A 21362-nucleotide genomic window follows, 5' to 3' on the forward strand; every position below is an offset into this window, starting at 1 on the left:
CAATACTCTTTATTTCCAGTAGATCTACATTACACTGTTACTGTTTTCCTTAACAAATAAATGAGAGTTGGTTTAATATTAAGCATATTTCTTTTGCAGCTGTCTGCTCGGCAGCTGAGAAGAGGGGTACCATTGTTGTTCCTGTAAACCCAGGCAAGCCAGTATCAGTACCACAAGACCATGTCTCTAAATAAATGCTCCTTGCAGTTTGTGCCTATAATAAATAAATGTTCCTTGCAGTTTGTGTGTGTTTTTTATCAAATTTTAAAAATTCACTCTCTGTAATTTATTTTACCCTAGACAGGCAAGTGCTCATATATGGTAACTTCGTTGACCTTGATATGCAATGCAAAGCTGAAAAATATTGTTATTTTTTTTTAAGAATGTCCTGTAACTTCCCCCATTAGCTTTCTGAGGTTAAAAATTAGAATTTCCAAAGATTTCAATGAGTGCCCTATAAAGGGTTAAAGCCACTTTAAATGTGCAGTGTGTAACTTTTTGTATCTAATGACAGAAATGCAATATAATATGCATAACTATATTATCAGTGGTGTATAAAGACCTTGCATAATAAACTGTTATGTGTTTATTACATTAGAATGAGCTGTTTTTATCTACATAGACCATGGGTCCCCTTACATGGAAGTCGCCATTTTGTGCCGCCATGGTTCTACAGTAGCCCTAAATTGACAAACTGCTGTACATAGCACGTTTTGTCACTACTGTATTTTGTCTTAGACAACAACATGTTTGGTTCTCTTTGGTTCGGTGAATGGTGGACTTGGCAGTTGGTTGCAATCTCACTGCTAGATGCCGCTAAAATCTACACACTGCACATTTAAACCAAGTCTTAGGCAGTATATCACGCTTGTAATCAATAAAGAGGTTAACGTTCTGGTTTAACTTTTTTAAGCATGAAGTTTTTCTGTAGAGCTTATTGAAGTATTGTGAAGCATTACAGTAACAATTATATTAACCCAGTGTTAAAGATTACCTCAGGTTAACAATTTCAAGTGTGAAAAGCCCCTGTTCCCAGGGTGTCCTCCAGCACATTTCTCTCTGGGGTAAATGCTCTTTAGCACTTGTTTGTTTTGTTCAGTTTTGCCTGTGGTGTTTCTCACGCTGGGTTTAAAGCATAAAGGTTGTTATGAAAAACCTGGACGTAAAAAATCATTTAAATATGATATTTAATCAAATCGGTTTCTTTCAATGTGTGGTACTTAGCTTAACAGTAATGTTTATTAAATAATATGGAATTTGAAAATCCTTATCCGGTCATCAAAAAACACAGAAATTCATTGTCCAAAATGTGTGGAAAACATCTGTAAACACCTGCACTGAAAATACTCAAACATTGCATCTTAATGTGATTTAGATCGTATTATCTGGCTCCATTATGGCTGGTTCCTCTATCTCCATTCGTTCCTTTGACATGACAAGTAAGCCATTAGTTCCCGTTCATTATTTAAGGAATTTTTTTAGGAAATGCTTTACTGTATCCTCTGAAGACCATAGTCACTTCCCATGACTCATTTCCCCTACCACCAATATATGCTCCCGACATTGCTGCTGGGGTCATATAGCCACATTGTAAATACATGTTTATTATGGCCACTGGGGGTTTAAACCGCTTGGAGAACAAGAAAGTCATCATACTTGGTAATTATTATGCAATTACCAAATAGTTTACATTTTACAAGAATGAACCAATCATTGTTCTGGTGGTCCTGTTGCTGGAGGGTTCCTGGTTGTCTGAAGTGTGGCAGAAATTAATGTGTTGTGCATAGCGTTTGTCAGAGTAATTACAGACTCATTATTTTTTGCGTACTCGTTCTCTTTGTCCTCTATCTTTGTGTCAATGTGGGGAAGATTCAATCTCTTTCAATTATTCCCATCTGGGTTCATTTTCTACACTCGCGCTTCATTTCCAGGGAACAGAGCGTTCGCTGTTTTCTCCTCCCGCCGCCTCTCATTGCCTCTAACTCGCTCTTTCACACCCTCTGCCGACAGCATGCCACTGTCACTCTTAGGAATGCAGACTGGCACACATGCTCACTTGCCCCGGCACCTGCCAGAGAGGAGGGGTGTGTGTTTTGGAGTGTTTTGAAGGTGTTTGTGTGATGTGGTTATTTACTAAATTTTTTGTAGTTTATTTAAACATTTTGATTTAATATCTTTATTTTAATACCATGTTCATACAGAAGATCGGAAAATGTGCTATGACACCGTTTGAGTGTCTAAACGAATGTGGATCAGATTGTACCATGGACTATTTGACACATACATACTGTAAATATGGTCTTTTAGATATGGAAAAGGCTTTCCGAGTGCTTTGTGCTTCAAAAAATGTGGGTAATTTTAGCAATTTATACTTATAAAAACATATTTTCTTTTTTGGACTTGACTGTTGTTGTTATCGCCATCAATATCAAATCATATGAAGGCAAATTAATTACTAATTTGATTTACTTGATCAAAATTCATAATTCTTTATGAATGGTTCATTCTGTTCAGCTATAAGTAAAAGTTTGTGCTTCTCAAGCACATTTGGTCATCTAACGACAACTATAACAAAATCTGGAATATTTAAATCAATTGTAGGACAAAACAAAGTTTTCCTTTTAAAAGAGACTACAGAATAAATGAAGGTTGAAATGTTGCTATTATGGGCCCCAGTGAAAGGCAAGAAGGGTCTTACATTTAATGGTAAACCCCATACTAGAGTCAATATACATGTATGTAGATTATTTGCCCCATTGGACATCTTGAATCTCAATTTTTTTTGTCCTACTTTCTTAGTGTCTGCATATACACAAGATGTTAAGGTATAGGTAACCAAGAATGATCCAGTGTGCTGTGATGTCCAAGTCCATTGTGTCTTTTCCAGCTTGTTAACTCCCACATTGCATTTCATACATCACTGCACAGAGACACAAACAAGTTGTAATTGTCTATAATAAAGCAGACTGGATTGTTGCCTTCGTGTGGTGCTGGGTAACACATAAGAGTATTTACCCTGCTGATGTAAAAGACCTGTGTGCTGCTGGGTGATGTTTGGATGGTGGGGGATGCTTGTTGCAATATAAGATGTGATTTTGTAAGGGACAGTTTACCCAAAACTCCTTTGTTCAACATCACGTTGTTCCAAAACTAGAGGAGTAAATCATTTAAAACAATTCAATATAAGCTACAAATCTTAGGCAACTCTTTGTTTTTTCTAGGACAGTGACATCCAGAAGAAGATCGACTATGAGATCCGTATGCGAGAAGGGGCGTGTAAGCTGCTGGCCGCGTGCTCTCAGAGGGATCAAGCGTTGGAGGCTTCCAAGAGCCTCCTTACCTGCAACGCTCGCATCATGGCTTACATGTCAGAGCTCCAGCGCATGAAAGAGGCTCAGGTCATGCAACGGGTCGCACGCAGGTCAGAGGTCACTGTTTTAAATTGTTTGTGACATCTAAATATTCTCCTATATCAGATGATAGATTAGAATGGATTGGGTATTTGGTGTTTGGGATACAATATATATAAAAGTTTTTTATGTAGTGTATAAAATATTTTTTTTAATAGGCCAGTTTCAAGTTCATACTGTATTACTGTCAGCAATGATCATGGTCAATGTCAAGCCAATGTTTATTAAAATATGAAGCGTTTGGTTCCAAAACGCGATAAACGGCATTTAAAAAAAATTAGTTACTGCCAAAATCAGTATTATATCAGGTCAGTATTTAAAAGTAAATTCTTAATTTTATGCAAAATCCAATATTCGCCGTATTATTCTGTCATCTTTTCTCCCTTTTTTCCCAAAACGCGATAAACGCCACTCCTCCTTTTCTACAGAACACAATAAATCCGCTCCACGTATTACAGCCCACCATTCCACACAATGTAAACAAACAATGGCGGCGCGTTGAATACACGGAATCTTGGTTTTCCTCATCTACTTTGTACTTTGTGATCAACAAGCAAACAAAATCAAAATAATACTTTTGATGGCATTGATAAACCTGTGGTGGTTTTCTGTGACCGGAAAGAAACGTAAGCCATACGCGAGAGGCACACGGGAGACGGTTGCTTGTTCTCCGACAGCATCAAGTTTCTCATGCTAACACATTGACCCCAGGGGATCTTATAAAAAAGTTTTCATAATTTTACTCAGTCAACGAAAATCAAGCAGGACCAAAACATTTTACAGCTGATCACTGTCAAAAAATGTTAAGCGAAGACGAAGTATAACCGCAGCAATGACAGTGTTCTTAATATGACAAAGTGTTTTATGCCATTAATGTTTATTTTTAATCAGTGGATACCACTAGTCAACTAAATGAATATAACATGGCAAAGATGAATGCACATTTATACATTGATTCAATAGATTTATAGCATTTTGGAAAAAACCTTGTCATGGATTTATTGCATTTTGTGGAAAAAATAATTCGTTTTTATAATAAATCTTTGAAAATCAAATGATGGATTTGAATTTTTAATGTTATTATAACCTAAAGATGCTATGTGAAAGTTTGTAACAAAAAATAGTGGTTTTCATCTTGTCACTTTCTTGGTATAGAAAACACGTTTTTGCCGAAATTTGTCAAAATGGAACTCTTCATATGCAAACGTGATAATTACAGTGTGACAATTTTACAGCAAATACGGTCTAGATTTCGTAAAGAGTTCACTGTGGTTTGAAGAATTTTGATTGGAAATGGCACATATATTACAAGGTTAACTTTCCAATCACATTGTTGACTCCGGATACTAAGCAGGCCAGAATAAATGTGTCAAAGGAACACTCCACTTATTTGAAAAATCTCATTTTCCAGCTCCCCTAGAGTTAAACATTTGATTTTTACAGTTTTGGAATCCATTCAGCTGATCTCCGGGTTTGACGCTACCACTTTTAGCATAGCTTAGCACAATCCATTGAATCTGATTAGACCATTAGCATCACGCTAAAAAATAATCAAAGAGTTTCTATATTTTTCCTATTTAAAATTTGACTCTTCTGTAGTTACATCGTGTATTAAGACCGACAGAAAATGAAAAGTTTAGATTTTTTCGCAGTGTTCGAAAATACTCCCTTGCCATTGAAAGTTACTAAGTGGACTATTTTCGGCTGCTGCGTAATATCATTAGTTACAGCAGCAAAGTCCTTGATTATTACACCATGTAAGAGTATAGTTCCTAGTCATATCGGCCTAGAAAATCTTAACTTTTAATTTTCTGTCGGTCTTAGTACACAATGTAACTACAGAAGAGTCAAGTTTTAAATAGGAAAAATTTCGAAACTCTTTGATTATTTTTAAGCGTGATGCTAATGGTCTAATCAGATTTTACGTGCTTTTATTTGAAGTATGATTGGATACGTTGCTATTTTATAATGTTATGATTTAGCTGTTAGTAAATGAATGTGTTTGTGAACAGGTCTTCCGATGCAGGCCCAATGGATGACCGATCCCCTTGTAAAGGCAAAGTAGCCATTTCAGGTATGTTCATAGTCAACAGTGAAGCTATTCATGATTTATTTATTTTACATTTATTTGTGTGCACAAGTGTGTTTCACTCTAAGTGGTTGTGTATTTGTGTTTATTATAAATATTATTCTTTAAATTTAGAAACCACTATGTGCATCACAACATTCATAACAGCTTCTCTAAATTTATTATAGATATATACTGTACATGTGTGTGTGTGTGGGTGGTATATGTGTGCAAACCCCAAAGGCTCTGAACACTAAATCACACCCCTGCTGTTTTATATATGCTGTAAGTGTCTGCTATAGCTGTAAGTCCCCTCCTTAATGTGTGGGACCCAGCCCCCCTCTTAACACCCCTAACTATTAACTCCCACTGCAGACTTCTTGACTGTGCCCGTGCCAATAAAGTACATGGTGTAATTATGGCATTATTTGAATAGATGCCCATTATGGAGGAATTTATATGTTGACTGTGTGGCTACATGGTAACACTTACACCAAATCTTGTTTATTGTGCCAGCACACAAATACATCCAGAATGTTAAACATTTTGTTCATCTCACACACACACACACACACACACACACACACACACACACCCACACACACACACACACACACACACACACACACACACACACACACCCACGATGGTCCCATATTTCTCTACTGCCCACCTACTATAGCCAGTAGTCAATTCATTGTTGCCTAGCGGCCCTTTCCTATTAATTTAATGAAGTTCAGCGGAAATTCAGGTGGGCATGAGTGGGTGGGTCAGGGTGATAATGGTAATTTATATTGATGCCAGCACAGCATAAAACTGCAAATGTAATTGCAAAGGCTCATTTTGTTCAGGATTGACATGCATGCAGGTATGTTGTGTTACACCGTGTGTGTATGTGTACTGTATGTGTAATAACCTTGTCTAATGCTTTGCAGATATTCGGATACCTCTCATGTGGAAAGACACAGAGTATTTTAAGAATAAAGGAGGTAATTATTTCTAATTTCAGTGATCTCAAATATCATCGTTTTCTTTTTGGAGAGACACACACGCATATAGTCAGAAAACTGAAGACTGTACGCACATGTTGCACATACAATATATGCATTACCAAGATAACAAAACACCCATTTATCAACCATTCAGGCCCTGAAAAGCCCTCTGGGTTGATAGAATAATAACAATGGCATTGAAACCTTTTTCCAGACAACTGTGACTAATGTAGTTTAATCCTACGTGCTTACAGCGCCCGAAAGAGGAGACGCTATTTTGATGAATGTGAAACAGGAGTGCACATGAATGTGTATTTGTTCATGGAAAATCAATCATGTCTACAGTGCTCTGTTAATACACCTAAGATGTTTTTAAAGCCATATACAAGATTTGGGCTTGATGACATAAATATGTGCAAACTTACATTGAAAGAAGGACTCCAGCCATAATCAGAGACATGAATGTATGAATCATTTTTGAATAGACATAAACATAATAAACAATAATAATAATTTCTCTAGAAATTAGACAGGCACAATACCCAGAGCACCACAGGCACAGGTGCAGTAGTAAATGTTTTTCGAATAAATTTTATAGGCACTGGACCAAAACACTGGTAAATACATTGCAGAAGGTATTATGAGTGATTTCTAAATGAATTAAACCGTGCAAATGTCTTTCTGTCAGAGCTGCATCGGTGTGCTGTCTTCTGTCTGCTGCAGTTGGGAGGTGAGATCTTTGACACAGACATGGTGATGGTGGACAGGACGCTGACAGACATCTGCTTTGACAACACAATTGTCTTGTGAGTATGAGAATGACTGCTTCTGTTTACTAGATCTGTATGGAAATGTAATGGGTACAGTTTGTACATCATGCCTGTTTAAGCAGATCTGCGTATGCTGTCAGTGAGTGTGTAGTCATGAATCTTTGTTTCCTGTGTGCAGTAATGAGGCAAGCCCCGGGTTCGAGCTGCGGGTGGAGCTGTACAGCTGTTGTTCTGAAGAAGACTACTCGGCGGGCAGCACGCCACGAAAGCTGGCCAGCAAACTGAGCTCGTCCCTGGGAAGGTCATCGGGAAAGAAATTGAGGGCAGCCATGGAACCTGGAACCTGCAGCCCTACCAGCAATGGAGGAGGGGCGACAATACTGCTACCGGTTCCCTCTGTACCGTGAGTGTGAAGAAACACGCACTACATGTACACTTATAATACAAATGCTGTTCTATACTACAGTACAGAGCATATATATTTTGTTACCGGCTAACAGAGCATATGGGACTATATGGGGCAGGTTGTCACAGTCAGACCTCCCTATTATAGGGCTATCTGTGAAAAACATAATTTACTTTTTCTTGCATTTATACATGGCCATTAGTGTTGTAGTACTTGAGATCGTCTCGTCTCGGTCTCAGATGAAGAGGATTCGGAATTTTATTTAAAGGTGCAGTGTGTAACTTTTAAAAGGATCTCTTGACAGAAATTCAAAATAATATACAAAAACTATATTATCAGGGGTGTATAAAGACCTTTCATAATGAACCATTATGTGTTTATTACTTCAGAACGAGACCTTTTTATCTACATACACAGAGGGTCCCCTTACATGGAAGTCGCCATTTTGTGCCACCATTTTTCTACAGAAGTTCTTAACGGACACATTTTTTTACTAAGTTGTCTCCGACGAAGACATGTTTGTCCGGTGCCGGCTATCATAGCTTCTCTATGTGTTGGGGTGAGCAGTGGACTAAGCCGTTGTTTGCAATTCGCAACCTCACCACTAGATGCTGCTAAAATTTACACACTGCACCTTTAAAGACCAGTCAAGACCACAACTGATGGAAAATCACTTTTTTATCATTAATTATTAAATAATTATTATAATTTACAGATTTTTACGGTGCCAATTTATTATTATTATTTTAAGTCTTTTAATGCCGTGACTTGCACTGGTCTTGGTCTCGGCCTGTCTTGGTCTTGGTCTTGACTTGGTCTCGACCCTTCAAAGTCTTGGTCTTGTCTCCATCTCGGCCTGTCTTGGTCTTGGTCATGACTTGGTCTCATTTTAGGTGGTCTTGACTACAACACTAATGGCCATATTGCATTCATTTGAGCTGATAAAAATATATTTATATAGGAATATATAGGAATGTAAGTTTGAATGATAGCATTTATTATTTATAACATTTAATTTAATTACGTTCTAAGTCAACAATCCAACCAAAAGACCACTTTTGTTAAAAAACAAAATACCTTATTGGATTTTGATTGCAAACATTATAGTTAGAGCTGACAGTCTCCACCTTTGTCTCATCTTGTTGTCTGTATGTGTTTACAGGGGACCTAAATATCACCTTTTGGCTCACACAACCCTCAGTCTCTCTCATGTCCAAGACAGCTTCCGTACACACGACCTCACCATCACAGGAAACGGTGAGCTGCCAAACCCTCTCTCCTTGTCCTGCTCAAAGGAAAACACCAGAGTTTTTCAACATTTTACGATGTTCTTACCTTAAATTAGATGAATGAATACATACCTATCTTTTTTCAATGCGTGCACTTAATCTTTGTACAGCACGTCGTGAATGTGTTAGGATTTAGCCTAGCCCCATTCATTCCTAAGGATCCAAACAGGGATGAATTTAGAAGCCACCAAACACTTTCATGTTTGCCCACTTTCATTGAAAGACTGTTACATGAGTAGTTATGCAAATAAGTATGGTGACACAAAATAAAACTTTTGTTTGGAGCCATAGGAATGAATGGGGCTAGGCTAAATGCTAACACATTCAAGAAGAAGTGCTGTACAACGATTAAGTGCACGCATTGAAAAAAGATAGGGATTTATTCATTTATCTAAGTTGAGGTAAAAACATAGTAAAATATTGAAAAACGGTGGTGTTTTCCTTTAAATACTTTGGAGAGCCTGACACTGTATTACATTATCTGTAATGCGCTTTTAAACATGATAGTTTTCATCACTCTTCACACAGAGAATCAATTACAGACAGGCTTACAGAGTGTGTTAATGTGTGTGTAGACTGTCAATGTCTGTCAGATTTACCGTTTAGGGTCATGCTCATAAACCTCTGAATGGCCAGCAGTGGTGTCTAAAGGGCAAATAAAAGAAGCACTTACAGTCGTCTGCATGTCTTCAGACAGTCTTATAGCCTTGCTGTGGGTAGATCTGTCTGGTAGATTATATTTCAGTCTGCTATACTAAGAATTTGGGGTGTAAAATCTGACGTAATTTAAATAGCTTGCGTTTACTAGGTTGTGAAATTCTGTCTTGCGTTGTAAGATCAAACAACTTTGTTGATCATTTTCTCACTAGATGTGTCATTACTCTAAAACTCCCATTTTCTCTTTCTCTTTCTCTCTTTCTTCAGAGGAGTGTTCATACTGGTTGCCTCTTTATGGCAGTGTATGTTGTCGTCTGGCTGCTCAACCGCACTGTATGACACAACAGATGATGAGTGGCTGTTTAAGAGTCAAGGTAAATGCATGCTCATGTGTTTAGGTTAGCTTTATAAAAACAATAAAAGTCCACTATATGTTCCCATTTAGGTAGCAAAGTAGAGTTAACTATTGTCTAACCCTAAATCCATTTTCCAAATCTAAGTAAATTTTCTCCTGCACTTCCTTTTCCTTTTTAAGCTGGGAGGTGAACCACAAGGATGGACGAATGTCTATGGTGTTTTAAAAGGGACAAATCTCTTCTGTTATCATCAAAAAGAGGACATGGAGGCTAATGTGGAGCCTGTATTGACTATTGGTATTAATAAAGTAAGTCCTATTCAGTGCTACTCTGGTTATTTTAAGCATATCATTTATCTATTATTCTTTTGTAAATAGCATAAATGTTAAACGTATTTATGAAAAGACTTTTTGTCATTTACTGGTGCCTTAGAGAGCTTTATGTCATGAGCACAAAGGGTTTGCTTTAACATCTGAGAGCCGCATTGTGACTCTGCACATTCCTCTGCTCTCAGGTGACCGCTGTTCTCTGAACACATTTAGTTGTCCTATGCTGCCACCTGTTGGGAATAACTTCAGTGACTTTAAATGCTGCATGCATGTGGCTGAGTTTCTTTCACAGTTCATAAATTGCTGGAGTGGATTTACTTTAAATCAAAACAAGAATGATGTAAATAGGAAAACTAACTTGAATCTGTATGCTTAAAACGATTGTGACAATGTTGGGGGCAGCGTATAGGGTCATCATTCCAAAACTGTAATTTTACTTTGTGTTCAATTGTTTAAATACTATTGCTAAATGGATTCCAGTTTTGTTACATTATAAGACGTTTCACTACCCCACGTTTATTGAAACTGAAATAGTTTTTTCTTTATTTTAGGAGACGAGGATCCGAGCAGCAGAGAAAGACCCTCACAGTAAGACCCAGAATATCTGTATCACAAACCAGTATGGAGGAGAGGAGGTCATGCATACACTAGGGGCGGACAACAGAGAAGACACACAGCGCTGGATGGAGGCATTCTGGCAACAGTTTTATGATATGAGTGAGTAGATAGCATACTGGAACATGGACGGGAACATGTGGTAAATAGACAGGATATAGAACAGCCTTAATCCACGAGATAGATATAAAATGGTATTTCACGGACGAGTCCTAAACTGAAAAAGATGTTTGAGCTGGCTCAACTGAAAATAACACAGATCTTAAAATATGCCAGTGCTATCGTTTTGTCTCAAGATATACTCCAATAACATCTATATATAAGGTATGGATGTGTCTGAAAAGCAGTGGCGGCCAGAGACTTCTTTTTTCGAGGGCACTCGATGTGAAGTTCATCACAACATGTATGTAGCCCGTCATGTGTGTGGTTCATAATTTGAAAATATGTGTTCTGGGCATCGAGAGATCGTGTGTGCATCACGTGTCTTGTCAAGGTGGGTGCCTGCTGCAGACGCGTCTAGACGGTTTATGATAAAAGAGACGCTCACGTTTGCCAGATACTCACATAATCTCATGTGTAATCAGAGTTTACTGTTAAGGGAGTGTCTTGCGTGGATTTTGTGAATGTGAGCGTCTCTTTTATCATAAACGGTTTTGGCGCATGTGCGGCAGGCCCTTGTTTTGACAAAACACGTGATGCACATGGTTCACATGATGCAACAAACACATATTTTGAAAAATGGAACCACGCACATGATACTCCAAACTAGGGCTGGGTATCGATTCAGATGTTCCAGATCGATTCGATTTCGATTCACAAGCTATCAAGTCGATTCAATTTTGATTCTCGGTTCGGTTTACGGTTTCGATTCCTGTGTCGGTTTTTATACTCGATTCTCGATTCAACTCAATGAATATTGATTTAATACAAATAAAAAACAAAAACCAGTGAACATAAGTTTACAAGTGGGTAATTAATAAAAAGACATTAAGAGCCACAAACTTGTATATTAAACTCTTTTATTTTAGGTACACTTGGGTACATTAAAACAGAACCCATCTCTAATTTTCAAATGCATACAATTATTTTAAATACAATACAATTTTGATGCAAGATGAAAAATGTATGCTGAAAAAAAGTCAAAACAGTCGCATTCCTTGATTAAACAGGATCAGGTTGTTTCATAAAAAAAAAAAAAACGATTCGTGGCCTTGGAGAATCGATTTTGAATCGACCACGTAAAAAAAAAAGATTAATCGAAAAATCTTTTTTTTGCCCAGCCCTACTCCGAACACATATTTTGAATTTGCGCCCCTCAGATGAGCATTCACGAGCTGCCACTCCTGAAAAGCATTCTCTGTGAAACCGGGCCACAACTTTTAATAAAAAAGTTAGTTTGTTAAGAAATGTAGTTCCTGGACTGACGGTTGGCTGTATACCATTGACAAGTAATCTGGCACATTTATTTAAAATTTTGCTTCCACAGATGCACAGGTGCTTATTTTAGTGTTTTTTTTTACTAATTAAAATACATTTTAAAGCTAGAACTATCAATAAATATATGAAGAGTTTCGTTGCAAAACAAGATAACGCGATAACAATTTTTTTTTATTTTTCAGAAATCTCGTTTTTTGGTTGTGCATTCTAATTAATATCAATTCAACTGCAGTTGGTTTGTTTTGATTTAAACCTTCATAACTTAAAAAATACAGCTAAGTAGCACCATAAAACAAAATAATAACATAATAATAAACATGTTTTGACAAAAAAAAATCTATATATATATATATATATATATATATATAAATTGTTTTATTGTCAGTTTTGTTATTTCTATTTAAACTGTTAAGCGTCGCCGTCCGGAATACGGGATACCTAAGTTTGCATTAATATTGTTGATGTAAATTTTAATCCATCACTACAAACTATATATCGTTGGAAAGGTCTAAGGGCCGATTCACACCGGCTGCGTGGCGTGTGCGTCTCAGCTGCGTGGCGTGTCCGTTTTTATTTAGGCTCCCATGTTAGAAGTTTTGACAGTTCACACCGCCTGCCGAAAACCCGTGCATGCTAGGAAAAGGACCGACGCCTATTTTTCACGCCACACGCAAGCGTCTTGGAAGAGTATCCAGGCAAAATATATGTCACATATAGCAACAGCAGCGCGTTAGCTCTGCATCAGGCATGCTTCTGGTATGTACAAACACAGAAAACGCGACGCACACGCCACGCAGCCGGTGTGAATCGGCCCTAAGCCTCCAGAATAGACATTTCAACAGTGTTTTATAAAATAAATTATGTAGGGAGAGTAATTGATTCATTTATGAAGAGAGTGTGCCTCAAAACATTTATTTTCTGCTAAATGTCACTGTCCCACCAGCAGGACGCCTACATTTACTTCAATGTTTACATGTGAATTCTTATCTAATTATGACAAACTGTATATTGTTTAAAAGCTCCAAGAGTGTAGATTCAACTCAATAGGGTGGGGTGACGTTTAAAAGGTTAAAATTTAACAATTAATTTGAAAACTAACCGGGATTACAATCATGGGTGAAACAATTACAGCTGTCCATTTGTGCTTATTTCTGTGCATTTTGGCAGTAGGTTTGGGCACCAAATTCAGTGTTGAATCAGAGATTTTAAAATTCATAAGTTGAAGTGTCCTTTAGCCTTTTGTTTTTGATTTTTTTATACGTAAACAACAACATACATAAATCCCATACTTATTTGTTATTTACATTATTTTATTTAGTTTATTTTGTCATAATCATGCTGCACTTTACTGACATAAAGGAATACAAAACAGCTAAAGCTGCCAGCCAATCAGAAGGCACCTTTATCATAACTATTGTTGTATACGCACAACCGGCGCAACGTCATAGAATGTCTCTGAACAGGTTCACGCCCACTTTTGGGGGAAAAAACAAACTAGACCTTCCATTGACTTCCGTACAAAATAACGGAACAAAGCAACGTTCGTACACAGCCAGCAGGCGTAAATAACTTAAGAAAACACTCAGATTAAACATGTTGAGTAATTATCTGTCCACCCTGCCTGCCATAGAGCGCGAAAAATACAGCAACACATTTTATTTGTTCAATATAAAAACATGTCCCTTTCATTCCCACAGTGTCAAATTTGAGTAACAACGCTCCCTATTGGCCAGAGGTGTCTTACCCGGACATTTACTCGTACCTAATCGAGTCAACAGGGAAGCAAAAGAATGATTTTACTTCGTATTTGAAAGTTACTTCGTATTTATATATTATGTCTTTATATTTAGAGTACTGAGTGCACTTTTCCGTCCAGCCATACAACTAGCCTTAGCGATATTTCCAGCAATCACTGGATGGCGCTGTTACACAAATTTGATTCTGGGTGAATGAAAGGGACATGTTTTTATATTGACCAAATTAAATGTTTTAATGTATCTTTCGTGCTCTATGGCAGGCAGGGTGGAGAGATAATCACTCAACATGTTTAATCTGAGTGATTTCATAAGTTATTTACGCCTGCCGGCTGTGTAAAAACATTGCTTTGTTCCGCTGTTTTGGATGGAAGTCAATGGAGGGTCTGGTTTATTTTCCCCCAAAAAGGGGCGGTGACGAAATTTACAGTTAAGTTCCCGGATGTGCTGGTAGTCCGTATTGTTTTGGGTTGATTTTCTGTCGTTCTAAATCATTCATGCGTACATCGATTGTGTCTTCTTAAGTTGAATTAAACCACTGCCACCTCCTACAGGTCAATGGAGGCAGTGCTGTGACGAACTGATGAAGATTGAGCAGCCTTCACCACGGAAACCTGCTATAGTCACACCAAAACAGGGCTCCCTGTATCATGAGATGGGTGAGTACATTTAACCAATTTATCTACACATTTATAGGGGCTGGAGGGAAGTTTATGGTCCATTTTCACAGCACCAACACTATAAATATAATATGTCAGGGTGTACTGGAAATGATGCAGCAGAGATATATCAGTGAATCTAATGATGGGGTGTGGACTGAACTGCATGTCTTTAGTCTGTCAGATCTGAAGTCTCGATCACTTTTAACAGTGTAGTGTGTATTGTTATGTTAAAAGTATATAACATGATAATGGTGTTTTCGTGTGTGAAAAGTTTAAATACTGCTCGTTGACACATTTAACACATGAGCGTGGGAGTGTCTATGTTTTATAATTCCATTTGTGCAGCAGAAGTACACTTTTCACTCCTAAATGACAAAGCTGCCATTTCTGACAAGCTGACACACTTTCTCTCTCTTTCTCTCTTCCTTTCTGTTTCTTCTGTGAGTTGTATGTCTGTCTCTTTACCATTCTAATGTTTTTCTCTTATTTTCCCCCTGTCTTCCCTTTGTTCCACACTATGAATTTTTCACACACCTTTGTACCTGATCCTGTATTTTATCCCTGATATATCCTGTAAATCCAAACATCCGTCCCCTATATTTTCCACATTTTTTATTATTTGGTTGTTACACGAACACTCATTGGCTCCGCCCTCAACCCTGCATTTGTTCAACCCCTCATTGGTTTTGCTGCCCCCCTCCTCCTCAGTCGCCCCTCTTTCTGCCCCTGCGTCCTGTGAGGGGCTGTTGCTGCAGGATAACGCTGTCTCTGCTGAGATCCGAGCCTTGCTTTCCTCCTATTACAGTGACAGGTGAAGTAACTGTGATGAAAGGTTACCTAACCCTAACTCGTGCATAAGCTACTGCTGCTGGGTCTCAGTCCTTTACAACCTTTTAAAGTTAAACCCAAATTATTTATCTTCGTGTCCTCTGATCTTGTTCTTTTTACATAAGACTTGTTGGTTAACTCATTCCCCACCAACCTTTTTTTGAAAAGTTGCTCGCCAGCATTTTTTGTGATTTTTCTAAAAATATATAAAGATACAAATATATCAAATGAAAGAACAGACCCTCTGCTTTCAAATAAACAAAATGGGAAAAAAGTTTTATCTATATTTTTTCTCTGCTTATAAACTCTTAAATATGGGTATTTTTCTTTAAAAATATATTTATTTTTGCAAAAAGCTGAAATAATTGCATTTTTGTGAAGGAATTTTGTTAGAGATCAGATTCAGAATGATTATCAAAACATACACAGAGTTTAAAATTAGTTAATAACGTTTTGGCTTCAGTTTTTTCATAAATTGGGTAAGTGCACCATCTAGTGGATAATCGTGGTATTGCAGATTAACATAAAAATTCATCAGAAACACTTTTTTATGCAAATTTTTTCTCTTAATTGACGAGATAACTCTTAAATGGCGGGGAAAGAGTTAAAAATAATTGGAAATAAAAAATCAAATGTAATTATTCAGCAAGTATATAAAAAAATCATTGACCCATTAATTCTGTAACAACGCTTTTCTTCTAAAAATATATAAACATACAAATATATCAAATGAAAGAACAGACCTTCTGCTTTAAAATAAACAAAATTTGAATTTTTTTTTATCCTATCTATATTTTTTCTCTGCTTACAAACTCTTAAATATGGGTATTATTCTTTAAAAATGTTTTTTTTTTGCAAAAAGCTGAAATAATTGCATTTTTGTGAATGAATTTTGTTAGAGATCAGATTCAGAATGATTATCAAAACATAAACGGTTTAAAATTAGTAAATAACGTTTTTGGCTTCAGTTTTTTCATAAATTGGGTAAGTGAATATTCCATTTTCTTAAAAGAAAAATCCAGATAATTTACTCACCACCATGTCATCCAAAATGTTGATGTCTTTCTTTGTTCAATCCAGGAGAAATTATGTTTTTTTGAGGAAAACATTGCAGGATTTTTCTCATTTTAATGGACTTTAATAGAGCCCACCATTTCATACTTAACTCAACACTTAACAGTTTTTTTCAACGGAGTTTCAAAGGACTATAAACAATCCCAAACGAGGCATAAGGGTCTTATCTAGCGAAACGATTGTCATTTTTGACAAGAAAAATAAAAAATATCCACTTTTAAACCACAACTTCTCGTCTAGATCCAGTCGTGATGCGCCAGCGTGACCCCACGCAATACGTCAAGAGGTCACAGAGGACGAACACGAAACTCCGCCCCAGTGTTTAGAAGTGTTGAGAAAGAGGACCGTTCCTACGTTGTTGTATGTCAACTGATACTAATAAATGTCACTACGCATTTACGTTAGGTTGCGCTGGACCAGACCTAGACGAAAAGTTGTGGTTTAAAAGAGCATATTTTTTATTTTTCTTGTCAAAAATGACAATCGTTTCGGTAGATAAGACCCTTATGCCTCGTTTGGGATTGTTTATAGTCCTTTGAAACTCTGTTGAAAAGGCTGTTGCGTGTTGAGTTGAGTGTTAGATGTTGGGCTCTATTAAGGTCCATTGGGGTGAGATAAATCCTGCAATGTTTTCTTCAAAGGGCATAATTTCTTCTGGACTGAACAAAGAAAGACATCAACATTTTGGATGGCATGGTGGTGAGTGAATTGTCTGGATTTTTCTTTTAAGATAATTGACTATTCCTTTCATAGACTGTAAAAAAAGATGGACGACGCGACGTCGCCTCCCACCATTGTAATGAATTGAAGCCAAAAATGTCCGACCACGGTCGCGGCCATGTTACGTAAAAACGTCAGTTTGGAGCCGAGGCATGCGCAGAAGGAATCGTCCGTGAAGCCAGAGGCGGAGCCGCGGTATCAAACTTCCGCCCAAACGCTCGCGCGGCCAATTCAACCACTCCAATCATAACGACACGCCCCGTTTCTATAGCATCAAATTACAAGCTAAAATGAAACTTATCACAAAAATTAACACTTGAACATATATCAGCGTGATAACAACTACTTGAAAGGACCAAAGCCATCTTTCGAAAACTTTTATTGTAAGTGTAAATATTTTTTTTATTTATAGCAAAGTCCTATTCATTTGAATGGAGAGGGCGGGGTTATGACTTGTACTGCAGCCAGCCACCAGGGGGCGATCAAAGAGCCAGAGGCTTCACTTTTCAAGGCTTATGAGGCACACCCGATTCCTTTAACATAAAAATTCATCAGGAACACGTTTTTATGCAAATGTTTTCTCTTAATTGACAAAGCAACTCTTCAGTGGCGGGGAAAGAGTTAAAAATAACTGGAAATAAAAAAAATTTAATGTAATTATTCTGCAAGTACATAAAAAATCATTGATTTATTGATTCTGGAACAACATTAAATGCTGAAAATCGGCTATAGTGGCACATTAGAAAGCAGTTTTTGTGTAATGTGACCATTTTATATTTTATACAAATACAAGGTTTTGATTCTAGCAACCGTTTCTCTTTGTTCTCAGTTATTGACACGTCTGACGACATCGGAACAGTCACCGACATCCTGACCCGTCGTATCGACGAGTTTGACCTGAGGACCCAGCTTGGATCTCCACCTCACTGGATGTCCATGTTTGAAGAAGAGACCCCAAGAACCCCTCCCAATCATCAGCACCGCCTTGTCGCTCACCTGCCCCCCCAATCGCCCAGCCCCCGCCTGCACAGCCGTCAGCCCCGCAGCCCACGCTGCCACCGTACGCCCGGCCTTCTCTCCTCCAACGCCAGTCTGACCTCAGACGGCGACAGCTCTGCCAGTATCAGCCCCTGCTTTCGGCAGGCGTGGTCCCCCGATCCTCCTTTCAGTCGTTTTCGTCCACGTACCCTGTCCCTGGACGCCAAGCTCTCCACTCTTCGCGGTCGAGGCTACGGGGGCTTCCGGTGCACCTGCCAGCCGTCCGCCACTGGGGTGGTGCCCGCTCAGACTGCTCTGTCCTGCTCCAGTTCAACTTCCAGCAACAGCTCCAGCGAAGGAAGCAACAGCCAAGAGTCCGACCTGGGCTTCTCCAGGCCGTCCGCTGCACGCCGTAGCCTGAGGAATCTGAGAGCCAAGTTAGACCCCAGGAACTGGCTGCAGAGTCAGGTTTAGCTCGCACGCTTCCTCTAATTTGAGCTGGCCCCTGTGTCCACCCTGGAAATAACTGGAACATGTATGCTTGATGACGGTATTTGACAATAGGGAGAATCATGTTACATTGTTCATAGCAGTTTTCTGCTTTATTTCAACAACATGGGAATCAGATCTATTTATATATTACACTACTATATTGTATTAACGTGAAATGTCCTTTACTGTACATGTGCAAGGCTTACAGTGGTGCAGTGGATTCAGACTGGATTCATTTCCCAGTGTTGTCTGCTCTGTGGCTCCAAAAAGGTGAATAATCTGCTGACGTCCTCGATATTCATCATCACTCGCTTGCAAATTTTTCAGCAGCTGCTTTTAAGGGAAGCGTGGTATTAATATTTAAATAAACCTAAACAGAGTGAAACGCTGACAACTTTGTTTGTTATTGAATGCGACATACAAACCTGCATGAATGAGATCTTTTAGCAGATGGTCATTATCAGGCTCGCACAACGATACACATGTGCTACTTTTTGGATGTTTGCCATGTGATGATGAACATTCACAGCATCTGACGCTGACATAGCTGTCTGTTATTCTGCTCATTGCATGTTTCGATGTATATGCGAAGGTGCAGATCCCAATACTCTTTATTCAGGTTTGATAATAACATGGGAAAATGTGATTGTTTATTACCCGTTACTGTGATGACCTCAGGATTACTGTACATAAGTGATTATACTCAGCAAATGTGAACCATATTGTGAAGGTCTCAACTAAAATATCACCATTACGTACCATATAAATACATGGTTCCTGGGACTTGATGGTGCTTCGTTTTGATCCACTGCATTAAAGCTTTCTGATTGATTCACTACTATACTAAGCTACAACAGTTCAAAGTCAAGCGGTACATGCGTTATTTCTTGTGGCTTCCTGATTGGTCAGTTTTGTCAAGCGTTAAAGTACGTGTGGGAAGTGTATCAGTGTAAAGTCAGTCAGAGTGTAAAGGGATCAATGTTTAAAGGAAAACACCACCGTTTTTCAATATTTTACTATGTTCTTGCCTCAACTTGGACGAATTAATACATCCCTATCTTTTGTCGGTGTGTGCACTTGGTCTTTGTGCAGCGCGTCGTGAATGTGTTGGCATTTGGCCTAGCCCCATTCGTTCCTTGGGATCCAGGCAGGGATGAATTTGGAGGCCATTAGACACTTCCATGTTTTTCCTATTTGGGGACGGTTGCATGTGTGGTTACACGAGTAAGTATGGTGGCACAAAATAAAACGTGGCAATTTTTTAAGTAGCTAAAAAAGATATATTGTAACATTGCAACTATATTGTAACATCCTCACTCCTGACTATTCCTCCTCTCGCTTAAACTTCGTCAATATTACTGTGCGCCGAGGTCGAAGTGCTGCAAACTAAGTGCTCTTCCACCATACATTATAGTTCTCATTTTTTATCTGCTTTGTACTTTTAATCTTTGTACAGCGCTTCTTGAATGTCTTAGCATTTAGCCTAGCCCCATTTATTCCTATGGCTCCAAATAAAAGTTTTATTTTGTGCCACCATACTTACTCGTGTAACTACTCATGTCTTTGGATATGGAAAACATGGAAGTGTTTGGTGGCTTCTGGGTTCATCCCTGTTTGGATCCTGGGGAATGGATGGGGCTGGGCTAAATGCTAACACATTCACAACCCGCTGTGCAGGGATTGTGTGCGCGCATTGAATAAGGATGGGTATGGATTGATTTGTCTGGGTTGAGGAAAGAACATAGTAAAATATTGAAAATGGTGGTGTTTTCCTTTAAAAGTATTAGCCTTATAAACAGTAATGAACGTCAGATAACTATTATCATGATTTTAAAATAACCTCAGGGGTGGAGTTGATCTTGTCCTAACAAAAATATTGTTACATTACTGTAATACAGAAATAACATGAATGATACTGACAATGTATATAATACATATTATATTTGGTCCATGAAGGCTGTTTGTTTTCTTTATATAACTTCATAAAGTGTATTATAAATGTCTAAAAGGTGGAAGTATAGAAATAGGGATCAGACTAAACTTCCCTCTAAAATTCGGAAGTAGTAAAAAAATGTTTGTCGTAGACATGACACACTATAAAATAAACAGCGCTCAACCAGTCAAATGCCACTGACCTGTATTTAAAAACCTGTAAATTCATTCAAACACTATTTGTTATTGTAAAGTTTTGTAATTTTCATTTTGTGCTTTTATTAAAGTTGTATTTTACCATATTCATATTTGTTATAAATCAAATAATATCAATATATTCTATCAGACGAGTGAAGCTCTAGATTATCATTGTAGATAACATTGAATGTTAACATGGAGAGAAGCGTCATTTCAGCAGGCTGTCTGCATGCACATTGTATTTTGAGAAAAAAAACTATTAAGTGTATAATAACAATATGTTGTAAAGAATTGCATAAATTAAAAGGAAAAGCAAGATTGTGTGTGTGTTTGTGTGTTTTTTTTTATTCTTACAGTGCTATGCTCAAATCATTTTACCAGAAAAGAAAAAAAGA

General features: G+C 37.9%; 1 protein-coding gene across 4 annotated transcripts in view; it reads left to right on the top strand.

Annotated features, from left to right (window-relative positions):
* Nucleotides 1-21285, top strand: part of rtkna (rhotekin a) — a 141445-nt gene extending 120160 nt beyond the window's left edge. For 3 of the 4 annotated variants that reach the window (XM_055200071.2, XM_055200068.2, XM_055200069.2), the window contains exons 2-12: nt 3222-3421; nt 5423-5484; nt 6414-6467; nt 7159-7276; nt 7419-7643; nt 8809-8903; nt 9860-9966; nt 10128-10256; nt 10829-10994; nt 14638-14742; nt 18197-21285. In XM_055200071.2, the coding sequence (XP_055056046.1) occupies nt 3261-3421; nt 5423-5484; nt 6414-6467; nt 7159-7276; nt 7419-7643; nt 8809-8903; nt 9860-9966; nt 10128-10256; nt 10829-10994; nt 14638-14742; nt 18197-18819 (1845 nt within the window). In that variant the 5' untranslated portion in view covers nt 3222-3260 and the 3' untranslated portion in view covers nt 18820-21285. Of the gene's footprint in view, nt 1-3221; nt 3422-5422; nt 5485-6413; nt 6468-7158; nt 7277-7418; nt 7644-8808; nt 8904-9859; nt 9967-10127; nt 10257-10828; nt 10995-14637; nt 14743-15453; nt 15557-18196 lie in introns of all 4 variants that reach the window. The other variant, XM_055200072.2, reaches the window with a different exon arrangement.
* The last annotated feature ends 77 nt before the right edge of the window (nt 21286-21362 follow it).

The sequence above is a fragment of the Misgurnus anguillicaudatus genome, chromosome 22, assembly GCF_027580225.2.
Source record: "Misgurnus anguillicaudatus chromosome 22, ASM2758022v2, whole genome shotgun sequence".
Classification (NCBI taxonomy): Eukaryota; Metazoa; Chordata; class Actinopteri; order Cypriniformes; family Cobitidae; genus Misgurnus; species Misgurnus anguillicaudatus.